Consider the following 17,534-nt stretch of genomic DNA (forward strand, 5'->3'; position numbering starts at 1 on the left):
CCGGGGTACAGCCCAGTGGGTCCACTCCTGGATGCTTCCCACTCCTCGGTGACCCTACAACATAGTTAGAATTCTCATAGAAATGAATGGCAGTTCTGACCAGCTCTCCCACTATTAGTGGGATCTGCACCTACTATAAATTTGTGGTATATCCTGGGAATATACCTGAAATGTACAAAATGGGAATATCCCTTTAATCATTATGTTCAAGAGTTTATATCTTAAAAAATGTGTTTAAAATTATGTATATTTGCAAAACTAATCTCTTCTCAACACCTTATTAAACAATTGTAGTACAATATTGGTAATACGTGAGTGTCGCCAGATGAATATTTACTTTTCAGAGATTATTAACCAAATATTTAGTATTACTAACTCTATCTCGCTGCTGCTACATCTGATTCAGTGAGAGGACTGGTACAAGGGAGTGGCTTGTCACCACAACATATAAGAAGTCCCAAACCTCTCAGGAACATTCAGTGGTGATCTCTGGACAAGACTGAACACTCCAGCCATGGTAAGAGATCAATTATTTCCTTGTTTCTATCTTCTCTCATGTATTTACTTTCTGCTCAAAACCAAGTGGAGATTTTATTCTTGTCAATGCTTTAGCTAGGATCACTCTCCTTTATGTGGCCGATACTCATTTACGTCAAATAGTCAAAAAAAATGATCTTCTGATTTTTTTTTTTGTTATGTAGCAATGACTGATTGGAAATTACATATTGGGGACTACCAGGTTTTTTTTTTGTTTGGTTGTTTATTACTTCATAAGGTCTTACAAAATGATTTCTACAATATTAAGGTATATATGACCATCTCAAATATCCTGATTTTTGATGGGTTGGTTCACATCTGCGTCAGAGTTCTGGACAACATAGAGAAGCATGTTCCGTTAATTTAGTTGTCCTACTTCATAGGAATTAAAGGTCTTTTCCCACAAACAAAGTTTTATTCAATAGATCGTGGATTAATAATAGTAATAAGTTCCACAATTGGATGTGTTTAAAAAAAATGTTCCTATGCTGAGATAATCTTATATAACATTATAGCATGAGATTCAAAGAATTCTTTCTTTGAGGTAAAACAGTTTTTAAAAGCAGGCAGGGAAATGTTTTACCTCACAATAAAAATTGTCTATGATCCCGTGCTGTAATGTCTTTATACTCTTTTGTGTCCTTCGTTGGGTAGAGGATTTGGTATAATAAGACCATGTCCCTGTACGGTCAGACACGGCCATTACACAGTACACAGCAGGGGCACAGGTAGATTATCTCAGTACAAGATTTTTTCTTTATTAAACATATCCAATTGTGAAAAATTATTATTCCAAGATCTAATGATGAAAATAAATTTTAAAATTAACTTTAACAAACGCACATGTGTGGGTCCATTAATGTTTGAAGTGTGCTTCTATGTACGGGGGTAAACATGGAGATAAACAGAGTAATGGTATTAGTCCGACTAATGATGTTTAAAGGGATTATGCACTATTTCGGCAATCCCTTCTCATTCTCCATGTGCGCCCCCATAAGAATAACAAAGCAGATACTCTGCTCCGATGCCGGCGCGGTTCCAGTGATATCGGAACTTGCGTTCCCAGGGTCCACGTGACATTATGACACATGAGCCCTGCAACCAATCAGCGCTGACTTCCTTCTCCCCACCTTTGTATGGTTAAGTCATTAACAGGAAGTGAGTGGAAGCTGCAGCGCTCAGTTTCTGTTAATTTCTTAAACTTCCAAAGGTGGGAAAAGGGAACCAGTTGGTCGAGGGGCTCATCTGTCAAAACAATGTCACAAAGGGCCCCGGGAACACAAGATCTGATAACACTGAAACCACGCCAGCACCGGAGGTGAGGATAGGCTTTGTTATTTTTATGGCGATGGATATTTGGAATGAGAAGGGGTTGTCTAAGTAGGGGATAACGCCTTTAATAATAATAACTAACTAATGGAGGAGATGGTAGGTGAAATGGATATTGGCTACTTAAAAATATACAATCATCTTCTAGTGCAATAATAGCTAAAATATAATGGCAGCACTGAATCCAAGCAATTTGTTAAGGGCTTTACCCAAGATAGTAAGTTATCCCATATCCATAGTATATGGAATTTCTTACTAATTGCTTGGCAACCTGATAATGCTCAACTATTTTCCACAGTCCTATAGACAATAAATGTGGTGGAGTTAGAACATGCGCACCTCCATCCATTCAATATGGGGATCTGCAGACACCTATTCTTAGGATTGTTGGGGTCCCAGCAGTTGGACCACTAGCAATTAGTAACTTATTCCCTATCCTATGAATAGTAGATGACGTAGGGTACCTTCACACTTTAGCAATGCAGCAGCGATCCGACCAGCGATCTGACCTGGTCAGGATCGCTGCTGCATCGTTACATGGTCGCTGGTGAGCTGTCAAACAGGCAGATCTCACCAGCGACCAGTGACCAGCCCCCAGCCAGCAGCGACGTGCAAGCGACGCTGCGCTTGCACGGAGCCGGCGTCTGGAATCTGCGGACACTGGTAACTAAGGTAAACATCGGGTATGGTTACCCGATGTTTACCTTAGTTACCAGCTCACACCGCTTAGCTTAGCGTGTGCAGGGAGCAGGAGCCGGCACTGGCAGCGTGAGAGCTGCGGAGGCTGGTAACGAAGGTAAATATCGGGTAACCACCTTGGTTACCCGATGTTTAGCTTGGTTACAGCTTACCATAGGCTGTCAGACGCCGGCTCCTGCTCCCTGCACATTCAGGATTGTTGCTCTCTCGCTGTCACACACAGCGATGTTGTCAGGGCCAGGTGGACGGGCAGACCCAGGAGGTGGATCCACTGGGCCGAACTCCTAGATGGTGGTAAGGGGTCCGGTAGCTGGAGCACTATAGGCAGCAGAACAGTCCGTGCACACGAGTATAACGGAGAAGTCCCTGGGACCACGGAGTCACTGATGGTAGTCCGGGTGACGCAGCTCAGGTTCGGAAGCCGAGAAGATGTCAGGCGGGGTCCGGAACCTTTGGAGCGAGATGACGGGTCACCGCAGGGATCCGAGATGGTACGGACTGTCAGGATGGCAGATGGACAGCGTTCGGGGTTCGGGATTCGGCAGGACCGGATGGCGAGGCAGGCACGGCTCTACAAGAGAGATAGGTGAGTATATCACAGAGACACCAGGAGACCTGACTCCTAGCTTAAGAAACACGAAGATCAGGCCCCGCCCCCTTGGACATTAAACCCCTTTATACCCTGTACCTGTTTGCATCATTTCCTGTTAATGGACGCTGGCCCTTTAAGAAGGGGTCAATGACCGCGCGCGCGCCCTAATGCGCATGCGCGCGGCCCGAGTGCCAGAAGCCAGAGCAGGAAGCTGCGAGGAGGAAGCAGCAGGGCCGGGCTGGGGCTGAGAAGCCGACGGGCGCCGGGAGCGGGGACCAGGACGCCGGGGACGCGCCGGCAATGGATGCTGGAGAGCGGGGAGCGGCGGTGACCGGACCGAGGAACCGGGAAGCGAGGCAGGGGAGCCGGGGAGCGTGACAGGTGAGCCGAAGGGCAGCGCAGGGGACCCGGGGAGCGTGACAGATGTGTGCTTATCAGCAGGAGAGCAACAATAAAAAAACGAACCAGCACTGTGTGTAACGAGCAGCGATCTCACAGCAGGGGCCAGATCGCTGCTCAGTGTCACACACAGCGAGATCGCTAATGAGGTCACAAAAAACGTGACTCAGCAGCGATCTCAGTAGCGATCTCGCTGTGTGGGAAGTACCCCTTACTGTACATCTTGAGAATAATTAAAGGTGATAGTTCTCACACTTTCTGGGTTTTCTCTTCTCTTGTGTTACAGCTTTTTCTACTCTACATGGTATGCTTACTATCTGGCCGCGCCTTCTTATCTCCTGTGCCAAATGATGCCTTATTTAAGCACATTGACGATCATAAGAATGAATATATAAAGGTAAGCAGTTTGGCTCATGAATCATTATTGAGACAATGCTATTATATATTAATAGATTTTCAGGCTTTTTTGAGAACATAAAAATGTAGTAAAATAGTCTTTACGAAATAAGTTACCGGTACATAATGTCCTCACGTAGTCCTGATATCCCACATGAGCCTATCGTTTGCAATCTCTGCATTCTGGCCGCCTTGCTTTAGATCTTGTCAGTATTTACTTTGCCAGCATGTGATCAAAGTGGTGAAGGAGGCTGTTTATTACAATGGGCAAAGCCAGCCCCTTTCTCTATCACAGCCCATATACATAACTTCAAAGGGGGCTGGCTTAGCTATTATAGATTGCAGTCAGTCAGTCCCCTTAATTGACTGTCATGGTCCCAGTTTTGGTTTGTTAATTCTTTATTTTCAATAGACTATTCTGGTCACATATGACACAGGAATGTCTATCCACAAATAAAATGCAATTTAAGTACAAAACTATCAGTCAGGACATGCTCAGATGGGATGGGGTTAGCAAGAAACTTTGCTATGTGAACATTTTGGGGTCACAATAAAATCCTTGTTTTACATGAAGATAATTTTTCTCCAGAATCTACCATAAACATAGAAGTGACATCCGTGGTGACAACTTTTTTCTTTTCTACTTCCTGGGAATGAGATTTTGAAAGTTCAAACCACATGTAGACTACTTGAAAACTGCTGCAGGATGAGACGACAAAGGCTTTATTCATTGCATGTAGTACTGGACATACAATTTGTGTATTGGGGCACTTTCTTGCAATATTCACATAGGAAAATCACTAGGGAGCACATAAAACTTGTTAAATAATTAAGAATATAAGGAAGTCATGGAAGGGATTGGAAGAAGACATCAAAAGTTAAAAGTAGTTAAGAGAATGGCTAGATTATTGGATTTAAGAAATATTCCAACTACTTTCATGTAAATAATTACAATACAGCACAGTTGGCACAATGTCAGTAGACTCAGGGTTGGATATACCATTGGCGCCATCTGTGCAACCTCGCAGGGGCCCAGGAGGTGAGGGGGTCCACTTAATTCTCCAAAGCGGGTGGAATTGTGCCTTATAATGAACTACTGCAAAGGGCCCATATATTGTACTTGCACAGAGGCCTCTACTCTCTGTGTCCGACCCTGGTGAGCATGTGCCTTAGAACCTGTGGCTTAGAATAGGCCAGCTGAAGATCTCAACATAAATGTGTAGGTATTTCTGGAAGTGTTTTGGTCTAAAGCTGAATTTTAGTTTTTGTCTGAAGTTCCACCTGAAACGGAATAATATGCATCCTACTAGTATTTAGTGTGGTTGATGATATATGCTGTATACTCTGTATCCTGCTAACAAAGCCAGAACATTACAATAAAGAATAAGACCAACATTATATCAATCTAAATATCTTCCAGAGATTGAAGGATTGGGTGGCAATAGAGAGTGATTCCAGTGACCCATCCAAAAGAGACCAGCTTGAGCACATGATGCAAGTGACCAAGGATTACATCTCGCAGATAGGTGGAAAAGTAGAGATGGCAGAACTTGGCGAGCAAGAGGTCAGTATGCAGCGTCACCTGCTAATCTGCCGTCAGTGCACAATGCTAATAGTGGTTCCTCTAATTATTAATTGCATTTATTTCAGTATTCACCTGGCATAAAGCTCCCTCTGCCACCAGTGATTCTTGCAGAATTTGGAAATGATACAAACAAGCCAACCGTCTGTTTCTATGGCCATATGGATGTACAACCTGCAAAGAAAGATGATGGATGGAAAACAGACCCATACGTCCTTATTGAGAAAGATGGCAAGTCATGCTAAGTTTAGGATTTCCTATGGCCTCCATTACAATATACTGTTTCTAGTCTATTTTATTCAAAGACATCACAGCAGATATTGCTTCATTTTCTTCAGGAGCACACTGCTCCTCTGCCTCCAGCTTCATGTTTTCCAAGGGGGTGCACTCAAAGATTGTAAATTCAGACAAGCAGCATAGTCAATCCACTACTCCAAATTGAGTGCTCTCCCATGAGGCTACTAGAGGCAACTCGGCCTCTAAAACATAAGAGGAGAGCAGAGGCAGCTTGAGTGATCTGGCCAGCTTTAGAGCAATGCTTTGTGTGACCATTAAACTAGTCAATGGGCTGTTCATAATAGAATTACAAATCCTCCAATCTTGAGAATAGAGAAGACTGTTAGTAAAGGCCCCGTTATACGCAATGACGTATCTAATGATATATCGCCGGGGTCACGGATTCTGTGACGCACATCCGGCATTGTTAGCGACGTCGTTGCGTGTGACACGCACGAACAACGGAAAATACTTAACAAATCGTCCATCGTTGACACGTCATTAATTTTCATAAAATCGTTGATTGTAGAGGACGCAGGTTGTTCGTCGTTCTGGAGGCAACACACATCGCTGTGTGACACTTCGGGAACGACAAACTACAGCTTACCTGCGGCCGCCGGCAATGAGGAAGGAAGGAGGTGGGCGGGAGGTTACATCCGCTCATCTCTGCTCCTCCGCTTCTATTGGGCGGCCGCTTAGTGACGCCGCACAAACCGCCCCTTAGAAAGAAGGTGGTTCGCCGGCAACAGAGACATCGCTAGGCAGGTAAGTACGTGTGATGGCTCCTAACGATTTTGTGCGCCACGGGCAGTGATTTGCCCGTGACGCACAAACGACGGGCGGGTGCTTTCAGCGATATCGCTGCGTGTAACACCCCCTTAAGAGGTGAACTACAAAGTTGCTTGACTTTACAAGCACTTTACAATTTTACCCATTAATGAAGATGAAACAGACTCTTGAAAGGACTTGTCCTCTAGTAAGATGTTGATGATCTATTCTTTAAATAGGAGCTGAGCCTCAGCACCTGGCAGTGGCCACTAAACAGTGTATCCTATAGTGTTCCACTACATAACACTTGTTTAATGCAGCCGCTGTTGGCACTGGGAACATCTGATCAGTGGTTGTGCCAGGTGACACACCCACTTCGATTACATATTGAAGACCTATCCTAATGGAAAGTCAACATTATCACAGTAGTGGGCACCCCCTTTAATGCTGGAGGCTAAATTTATAGAATGTATATTGTCGGTGACCTATTCTTCTTCAATTCATGATATTACAAGCATTTTTTCCTTCTTATTTTAAAGGTAATCTTTTCGGCAGAGGAACTTCTGATGACAAAGGACAAGTTCTGGCTTTGCTTCATGCAGTGGAATCTGTTAAGAAATTTGTAGGTTATTTTCTTCCTTTAAAAAGCATTTGCAGCTTGATATATTAGAATAAACTGTAGAAAAATAGTACGATAATGAGTTTTGTGGCAGTAATGGTTATAGACCACACAATCTATCCTGATTCCCAATGGCAGATCTTCTGTCGCTCTGTATTACTGAGGCTCAAGAATGGAACACGCTCTCTTGGGGCCCAAGGCAAGATTTGGAGAATACAGACAGAACTTCATCTCTGAGTCTCCAAGTAACATGCATGGTCTCCTCTAAAAATCAGTTTTAGCACAGCTGTACTTAAAAGGGTGGTTCACCCATATTTTTTATTGTCTAGATCGATATATTGAGAAACAATGTTTCTCTCAAATACCTTATGTTGGCAATAGTGCCTGTGAGTAGTGCTATTGCAGACTGCTGTTCCCCGCTCCGTGACCCCCGGGCTCCGTGACCTCGGGGATACGGTGACGTCATGTCAAGTTCCAGACACGTCACATCCCTGCGGCGTTGTTTCACCGCTTGTCACAGCTCAGTATGTCTCCTGATTGCAGCGTTCTGCTGTGAGGGAGGAGGGAGCTGATGGGCTGTGATGAGCGGTGAAACGCCGCCCACAGCCCATCACTCACGAATAATGCGGCTGGCCGCGGTGTCAGGAACTTGACGTGAGGTCACCGGATCCCCGAGGTCATGGAGCCGGGGGTCACGGAGCGGGGAACAGCGGTCTGCAATAACGCCTCTCACAGGCACGATTGCCAACATAGGTATTTGAGAGAAACATTGTTTCTCAATATAATATCGATCTAGACAATAAAAAATATGGGTGAACCACCTCTTTAAACAAATATCACAGCTTATTTTTTTCTCAAAATCCATTACTTACACCCCTTTCGTCAATGGCACCCTGGGAAACTGCCGAGCCATGACCTGTTATAGCTAAGAATAAAGCTAGCGGCACACAGTAGAAATCTCTCCTGACTCCCCCATATGTAAGAATGCTTAGCTCCTTTGTCCCCTATCAGACAGCCCAATTCTTATGTCACCCCCCCCCCCATAAAAATGTCGGGGCATTCAGGAGGCCCCGTACACCTTAGTCGGCCGATACCCCTGAAATCTTTAGACATCTTTTATGCGTATGTGGGTCTTTTTTTTTCTACTAGTGCAAGTAAATTAGTTCTTGGCAGATGTGTAAAGTATCCTTAGGGGCACTTTGCACACTACGACATCGCAGGTGCGATGTCGGTGGGGTCAAATTGAAAGTGACGCACATCCGGCGTCGCAGTCAATATCGTAGTGTGTAAAGCCTTCTTGATACCATTAATGAGCGCAAAATCGTCGTAATCGTATCATCGGTGTAGCGTTGGTCATTTCCATAATTTGGAAATGACCGATGTTACGATGTTGTTCCTCGTTCGAGCGGCAGCATACATCGCTGTGTGTGAAGCCGCAGGAACGAGGAACATCTCCTACCTGCGTCCTGCGGCTCACGCCAGCTATGCGGAAGGAAGGAGGTGGGCGGAATGTTTACGTCCCGCTCATCTCCGCCCCTCCGCTTCTATTGGCCGCCTGCCATGTGACGTCGCTATGACGCCGCATGACCCGCCCCCTTAATAAGGGGGTGGGTCGCCGGCCAGAGCAACGTCGCAGGGCAGGTGAGTGCATGTGAAGCTGGTGTAGCGATAATGTTCGCTACGCCAGCTATCACCATGATATCGCAGCTACGACGGGGGCGGGGACTATCACGCACGGCATCGCAGCATCAGCTTGCGATGTCGTAGTGTGCAAAGTGCCCCTTAAAATAGTGATGCATTACAGTAAAAAGATCAATGACTTTTTTTTTTTACAATAGGTCCAGCCACTTATTAGTACTTGATAAATAGGAACCTTTTTAGTATGTTTGTTTGAAAAATTAATGGTTCATTTTTTTGGTTTTTGTTGATTTGTTGATTTTTCTGTTGATTTTTGTTTTTTTGGTTATGTAAACTGATTTATACGTAATTTTTCAGGGTCTTCCAGTAAATGTGAAGTTATTCATTGAAGGAATGGAGGAAGTGGGGTCAAATGGTCTTGAAAAGCTTGTTGAAGACAAAAAAGACACTTTTTTCTCCAATGTTGACTATATTGTAGTAACGGATACCCCTTGGCTTAGCACAAAACCAGGCATCACCTATGGAGCCAGGGGAAACTGCTACTTTTTTATAGAGGTATGTTAGTCCATATGTCCTGTCTGTGATAAATAACGCTAGGAAGTGATGACATGAAATGTCCACCCACTATCTTCTAAAGCAATATAGCCATGTGTGTAAGATGAAGAGCTGAGATTAAATCCTAGAAATATGTTGAATTTACAGCATGACATGATTAGGACAAACAGTGGTAATATAGGCCAATCTCATCACTTTAAATTATAGAATCCAATTTATCCTGTGCTTTATTCTGCTGGAACAGAATGCCACTTTAAAGGGAACCTGTCACTAGATTTGTCAACTATAAGCCACGGCCACCACCAGTGGGTACTTATATACAGTATTCCAGAATGCTGTATAACATAAAAAACACTTTTATAATACTCACTTAAGGGGCGCTCCGATGGGTGATGCTGCTCTCTAATTTGGTGCTTCCTCTCTGCGGCGATTACTATCCTCCTTCTACCTAGCCCAGTATGGATGACGTGTCCCATGTCATTCACACAGGATGGCATTGCGGTCCTGCGTAGATGCACTTTGATCTGCCCTGCTGAGGGCAGATCAAAGTACTGTAATGTGCAGGCACAAGAAAAGGTTAAAGACTGCCGGCACATGCGCACTACAATATTTTTATCTGCCCTGTTAAATACATGTTTATTTCCTTTGTGTGTATTGGAAAAACACAAAAAAACTGACAAAAAAGGCAAGTTGGACATAATTTCACACAAGCCGCAAAAATGGGCTATAAGAAATTGTTGCGATTTTTCAAAAATTGTGGGTAAACAACTTTGTTTCAAGCATGTGATAGTCATTCAAACTCACCTATAGCAGTCACACCTGAGACCAGATAAAAAAGGAAGATGGTTACTTAATCTTTGCATTGTGTGTCTGCATGTGCCACACTAAGAATGAAGACCAGAAGGAGGATAAGAAAACTGTTTTAGTACTTGAGAATCAAAATTGTGGAAAAATATCAACAATCTCAAGGTTAGAAGTCCATCTACAGAGATCTTGATGTTTCTTTGTTCACAGTGCGCAGCATAATCAAGACGTTTACAACTCATGGCACTGTAAGGCTATGTGCGCACAGTGCGTTTTTCGCGTTGTTTCGCGTGTTTTTGGGCTCAAAACTGCATGACTTTGCATCCCAAGCAAAGCCTATGAGTTTTAAATTTTTGCTGTCCGCACACAACTTTTTTTTAAGCTGCGTTTTTGAGCTTAAAAAAAATGGATATGTTAATTCTTTTCTGCGCAACGCAGAGATCAAAAACGCACCAAAACGCAACCAAAAATGCACTAAAATGCGGTAAAAACGCATGCGTTTTTATCGATGCTTTTTTTTGCGCGTTTTTATGCATTTTTGTGCTTTTTTAGTGGCCAAAAACTCACAAAAACGCAGTGTCAAAAAAACGCAACGTGCGCACATAGCCTAATTAATCTCCCTGTTTGTGAATGGCAGAGAAAAATTGACTAAAATTTGCAATGCAGGATAGTCCGGATAGTAAATAAGGAGCCTTAATCAATTTCCAAAGAAATTGAAGCTGTCCTGCAGGCTCAGGGTGCATCAGTGTCAGCACAAACTATCTGTCAACATTTAAATAAAATGAAACACTATGTCTATGGTCTGGGGGACTCCACTGCTGACACAGAGACATCAAAAAGCTAGACTGTAGTTTGCCAAAATGTACATGAATAAGTCAAATCCTCCAGGGAAAGAGTCTTGTCGTGGACAAATGAGACCAAGATAGAGCTCTTTGGTGAAGTACATAAGTTTACTGTTTACTGAAAATAGAATGAGGCCTACAAAGAAAAGAACACAGTACCTACAGTCAAATATGGTAGAGCTTCAAATATGATTTGCCATTGTTTTACTGCCTCTGGAACTGGTTGTCTTGACTGTGTGGAAGGCATCATGAAATCTGAAGATTACCAAAGGATTTTGGATCACAATATAGTGCCCAGTGTCAGAAAGCTGGCTATGCATTCTAAGCCATGGGACTTCCAGCAGGACAATGACCCCAAACGTACTTCATGAAACACCCAGAAATGGATGGAAACAAAGCACTGGAGAGTTCTGAAGTGACCAGCAATGAGTCCGGATCTAAATCCCATTGAGCACCTGTGGACAAATCTTAAAATTGCTCTTGGGTGAAAGCACCCTTCAAATATGAAAGGCCTGGAGAAGGTTTCAAAAGAAGAGGGGTCAAAATTCCAGTTGAGAGGTGTAAGAATCTTGCTGATGGTTATAAGAAGCAATTGCAGTTATTAGGAATCAACATTTGAAATGTTTTACATAGATCATGCCAGTTTAGGATCTGAAAACCTTTGGAAAGGTTCCCTTTAAGGTTGATGGATGTAGAACAGTGTTTCCAAAACTGCAGTCTTGACAGCTTCCAACAGGTCACGTTTTCAGGATTTCCTTAGTATTGAACAGGTGATGGAATCATTATCAAGGCATCACCTGTGCAATATTAAACAAATCCTGAAGACACGACCTGTTGGTTGCCTTGAGGTCTGGAGCTTGGGAAATATTGATTTAGAGTAATGCACCTAGGACGGAGTAATCCTATTGGTGCATATACAATAAATGTAAACTCGGGACTACAGAACAGGAGACAGACTTCGGCATTCCAGTTATAAGCTAAGTAGCGGTACTCAATGTCAAGCAACAGCTGCAAAAGCAAACAAACTTTTAGAGCATGTACGCACGTTGCGTGTTCTGTACCTTGCAGAAATAAACGCATCCTCTGGCAGAATTTGATAATGTCAAATTTGGTTTTGACCACAAAAACGCTTGAAAATTGCATGCATTTTGAGTAAGTTTTCATTGCATTTTAGGTGCGTTTTGATTGCTTTTCACATGCGTTTTACTTGCTTTTTGGTAGTTGCGTTTCCAATACATTGTCATGATAGAATAAAGCTTCCAGAAATTAAAAAAAAAAAAAAAATAGACATCTACTGATGTCATTTCATGCTACCAAACATTCATTACATTCTGTTGAATAGGTAGAATCTCTTAGAAAATGTCTTTGCAAAATGGAACTCCACGTTAGTTGAGGATGTGATGTAATCAGGGAAGCCCTTGAGCTCACTACCAGCTAAAAACGGATCATCATAGTTTATCATAGTTTTTTAAGGTTGAAGGGAGACTCTAAGGGCGGCTTTGCACGTTGCAACATCGCACGTGCGAAGTCGGTGGGGTCAAATCGAAAGTGAGGCACATCCTGCGTCACTTTCGACATCGTAGTGTGTAAATCCTAGATGATACGATTAACGAGCGCAAAAGTGTCGTTATCGTATCATCGGTGCAGGCTCCGACTTTTTCAAAATTACGGAGATGTTGTTCCTCGTTCCTGCGGCAGCACACATCGCTGTGTATGAAGCCGCAGGAGCGAGGAACATCTCCTTACCTGCCGCCGGCGGCTATACGGAAGGAAGAAGGTGGGCGGGATGTTTACATCCTGCTCATCTCCGCCCCTCCGCTTTGATTGGCCGTGTGACGTCGCTCTGACGTTGTACGACCCGCCCCCTTAGGAAGGAGGCGGGATGCCGGCCAGAGCGACGTCGCCGGGCCGGACAGGTGAAGCTGGAGTAGCGATAATGTTCGCTATGCCAGGAATCACAAGATATCGCTGCTGCGACGGGGGCGAGGACTATCGCGAGCGACATCGCAGCATCAGCTTGCGATGTCGCAACGTGCAAAGCCCGCCTTCGTCCATCTAGTTCAACCCGTAGCCTAACATGTTGATCCAGAGCAAGGCAAAAAAAAACAAAAACAAAAAAAAACAATGTGGCAAACAAGCTCCAATGGGTAAAAAAATTCCTTCCTGACTCCACATACGGCAATCAGACTAGTTCCCTGGATCAACACCCTGTCATAAAATCTAAATAGTATCATAGTTTTTTAATGCGTTTTTGTTGACAAATATACATGCAGATCGCATTAAAAATTCAAGTAAAACGCAATTTGATTTGAATTTAAGATGCGTTCTGATCATTCTCATTGACTTCAATGTTAGCAAAACGCTGCCAAAACTCTCAAAAGAATTGACATGTTGCTTTTTCAAACGCAGAGATTTTTACAAAATGTTGACACAAAAAACGTAGCTTTTTTGGACACTTAGTGCGCCCAAAATATGCCTATTTCCCATAGACTTTGCTTGGGGAAAAAAACGCAGGCATTTTGGCATTAAAACACTGCAGTTCAAAACACTGCTGAAATGCATGAAAAAAGGCAATGTGCGCACATAACCTTAGTGTATAAAAAGACATAAAATCCCATGATTTCAATGTATTGTTATCCCTGTATAAATCACTTGTAAGGAAACATCTAGAATATTCGCTTCAGTTTTGGACTCCACATTTTAAACAGGATAATCAAAACTTAGCTTCAGTTTAAAGGCGGGCAACTAGATTGTTAAAAGAGAAGGCTGAAGATGATGAGAGGTTGGAAAAGTTGGTCTTGTTTAGCGTAGAAAAAAAGACATCTCAGAGGAGATCTCATATATATATATATATATATATATATATACTAGAAGGTGGCCCGATTCTACGCATCGGGTTTCTAGAATTTATGTATTGTGTAGTTCATGTATGATTTTTGTTATAGATGTTGTTGTGTGTAGTTACCAAGTGTTTGTGTAGGGCGCTGTACATGTTCTGAGTGTCGCGGGGGGTGAGAGCGGTGTTGTATGTGTGTTGCGTTGTTTGTGGAGCGCTGTGTGTCTGTAGCGTTGTGTGTGTGTGTGTGTTGTGCGGTTTGTGTGGGTGTGGTGTGTTTTGGGGGGAGGTATGTTTTGAGCAATGTGTGTGTTGTGCAGTATGTGCGTATATTTGTGTGTGCAGCGTTGTCTGTGTGTGTGGGTGTCTGTGTAGGGCGTTGTTTGTGATTCCTAGTGTGTGTGTGTTGTGCAGTGCGCGTGTGTGTGTGTGTTGGGGGGAGGTGTGCACCTCCCATCGTGCTCCATCCGCCATGCTGCGCACTCCCAAACGTGCTCCATCCGCCATGCTGCGCACCCCCTATCATGCTCCATCCGCCATGCTGCGCACTCCCAAACGTGCTCCACCCGCCATGCTGCGCACTCCCAAACGTGCTCCATCCGCCATGCTGCGCACTCCCAAACGTGCTCCATCCGCCATGCTGCGCACTCCCAAACGTGGTCCATCCGCCATGCTGCGCACTCCCAAACGTGCTCCATCCGCCATGCTGCGCACTCCCAAACGTGCTCCATCCGCCATACTGCGCACTCCCCATCGTGCACCATCCGGCATGCTGCGCACTCCCAAACGTGCTCCATCCGCCATGCTGCGCACTCCCAAACGTGCTCCATCCGCCATGCTGCGCACTCCCAAACGTGCTCCATCCGCCATGCTGCGCACTCCCAAACGTGCTCCATCCGCCATGCTGCGCACTCCCAAACGTGGTCCATCCGCCATGCTGCGCACTCCCAAACGTGCTCCATCCGCCATGCTGCGCACTCCCAAACGTGCTCCATCCGCCATACTGCGCACTCCCAAACGTGCTCCATCCGCCATACTGCGCACTCCCCATCGTGCACCATCCGGCATGCTGCGCACTCCCAAACGTGCTCCATCCGTCATGCTGCGCACTCCCAAACGTGCTCCATCCGTCATGCTGCGCACTCCCAAACGTGCTCCATCCGCCATGCTGCGCACTCCCAAACGTGCTCCATCCGCCATGCTGCGCACCCCCCATCATGCTCCATCCGCTTGGGAGTGCGCAGCATGCCGGATGGTGCACGATGGGGAGTGCGCAGTATGGCGGATGGAGCACGTTTGGGAGTGCGCAGTATGGCGGATGGAGCACGTTTGGGAGTGCGCAGTATGGCGGATGGAGCACGTTTGGGAGTGCGCAGCATGGCGGATGGACCACGTTTGGGAGTGCGCAGCATGGCGGATGGACCACGTTTGGGAGTGCGCAGCATGGCGGATGGACCACGTTTGGTAGTGCGCAGCATGTGGGATGCAGCACGATGGGGAGTGCGCAGTATGGCGGATGGAGCACGTTTGCTCAGCCTCTCTCCTTCCAGCCTCCCTCAGCATCAGCCTCCCCCTCCCAGCCTTCCCCAAGATCAGCCTCTCTGCTCCCAGCCTCCTCCAGCACGCCGTGCTCCTCTGCCGACACTCACCCACACCCGATCGCATCCACTCACCCACACAACCGATCGCATCCACTCACCCACACAACCGATCGCATCCACTCACCCACACAACCGATCGCATCCACTCACACACACAACCGATCGCATCCACTCACACACACCCGATCGCATACACTCACACACACAGACACTGACGATATTGCACATACGCGCTGATACTCACAACATCCGGGGATATCACATGCTTCTGGCCATGTGATCCTCCGTCAGGTCCTGGAAGCTCACAGCACAATATCGCCGCCGAGAAGCAAGCGATATCCCAGGATGTTGTGAGTATTTGGATGCGATGTGATGTGTGTGTGTGAGTGAGTGTGATCTGATTTGTGTGTGTGTGTGCTGTTATGTGTGTGCTGTTATGTCATGTATGTTCCGCAGCTGCAGGACCTTGATGTGTGGATGCGATGTGATGTGTGTGTGAGGTGTGTGTGAGAGTGAGTGTGAGCCGGTGTACACTGGTAACTATGATACACATCGGGTAACTAAGGGACCTTAGTTACCCGATGTGTATAATGGTTACCAGCTTTCACGGCCTCCGTTAAGATCCCAGCATCGCAAGGTTATGTCTGGCGCTGCCGGGATCCTGACGCAGCCGGTGTAGAAGCAAGCGATATCCCAGGATGTTGTGATGTGTGAGGTGTGTGTGAGGTGTGTGTGAGAGTGAGTGTGAGTGTGAGTGTGATCTGATGTGTGTGTGTACTCACCTGGGAATCGGAGCCCCGTGTCAGTTGGGCCACAGCGAGCGTGCATTGCGTGAGGGGGGCGGGGCCTGCAGAGAGCCGGGGCGAGAGGCCAATCCGTGTGGGGGGGCGGGGCCATGGCGAGCCCAGCGGCCAATCAGCTTTGTGTCACCGTAAGGACACAATTTCGGAGCATGACAGACAGACAGACAGACAGACAGATAGACAGACAGACAGACAGACAGAATAAGGCAATTATATATATAGATATATATATATATATATGCTGTAAATACATGTTTTGTCAATATAAAGGACTGGCACATGACTTATTCCTTCCAAAGACAATACTAAGAACCAGGAGACATTCATTATGGGTGGCGGACCCTTGATTTTTGGCATCCTAATAGAAAAAGGTCCTTTACAGTTAGAGCAGTCAGACTGTAGAAAGCTCAACCATGAGAGGTTGTTATGGTAATTACTATAGCAGCTTTTAAAAAGGGCTGGATGATTTTCTCACAAATCATTACATGGTGAGTTATAAATATTCTAGCAATATTAAGGTATAACTGGTCGAAAAAGGCTAAACTTGATGGACCTAAGCCGGAAATGAGTCATAGAGGATAAAAAAGAGCGTCTTTGATTTTGCACAACATTCATGAAGCTTGTGCAACATTAGAAAATTTGAAAAGGCAATAAAAAATGGAGAAGACAAAAAGAAATGTGACTTAAAACCCCCATAAATAAGGGTTATTCTCACCTCTAAGATCCTATCCCAATATGTACTAGTGTAATAATGATAATATTAGCAAATACATCCAATTATTTAATGTAGTATAGTTCTCCTGATTCATTATGTCACTTACCTCATATTCAGGGCATTGCAGGACCTTGGGTATCGATGGTTATGACCACACATAAAGTGACAGTTTCTTGTTAGTTGCTAGTGGTTGTAATCATGGATACCTAAGGTCCTACAATGCCCTGAACATGAGGTAAGCGACATAGTGAATCAGAAGAGCTATACTACATTTCTAATTGAAGGTATTTGCTAATATTATTATTATTATTACACCCCCTACATATTGGGATAGGATCTTAGAGATGGGAATACCCCTTTAATGTTCTATAACATCACATTATATGTAACCATGTACGATTATTACAATGCAATATCTTTGTGTCTTATCGTCACGCAGGTTGAAGGTGCAAGACGGGACCTTCACTCTGGTGGTTTTGGAGGAACAGTTCACGAAGCTATGAGTGATTTAGTTTATTTACTAGGTAATATATAAAGGATTTG

At 44.8% G+C, this 17,534-nt stretch overlaps 1 protein-coding gene across 1 annotated transcript in view; it reads left to right on the forward strand.

Moving 5' to 3' along the window:
• Window positions 1–487: 487 nt before the first annotated feature.
• LOC142244215 (cytosolic non-specific dipeptidase-like) overlaps window positions 488–17,534 on the forward strand; it is a 40,361-nt gene continuing 23,314 nt past the window's right edge. The window contains exons 1-7 of the mRNA XM_075316421.1: window positions 488–517; window positions 3,843–3,953; window positions 5,373–5,516; window positions 5,603–5,765; window positions 7,118–7,200; window positions 9,193–9,390; window positions 17,431–17,515. Coding sequence (XP_075172536.1) covers window positions 515–517; window positions 3,843–3,953; window positions 5,373–5,516; window positions 5,603–5,765; window positions 7,118–7,200; window positions 9,193–9,390; window positions 17,431–17,515 — 787 coding nt within the window. The 5' untranslated portion in view covers window positions 488–514. The remainder of the gene's footprint in view (window positions 518–3,842; window positions 3,954–5,372; window positions 5,517–5,602; window positions 5,766–7,117; window positions 7,201–9,192; window positions 9,391–17,430; window positions 17,516–17,534) is intronic.

This window comes from Anomaloglossus baeobatrachus, chromosome 6, assembly GCF_048569485.1.
Source record: "Anomaloglossus baeobatrachus isolate aAnoBae1 chromosome 6, aAnoBae1.hap1, whole genome shotgun sequence".
NCBI classification, from domain to species: Eukaryota; Metazoa; Chordata; class Amphibia; order Anura; family Aromobatidae; genus Anomaloglossus; species Anomaloglossus baeobatrachus.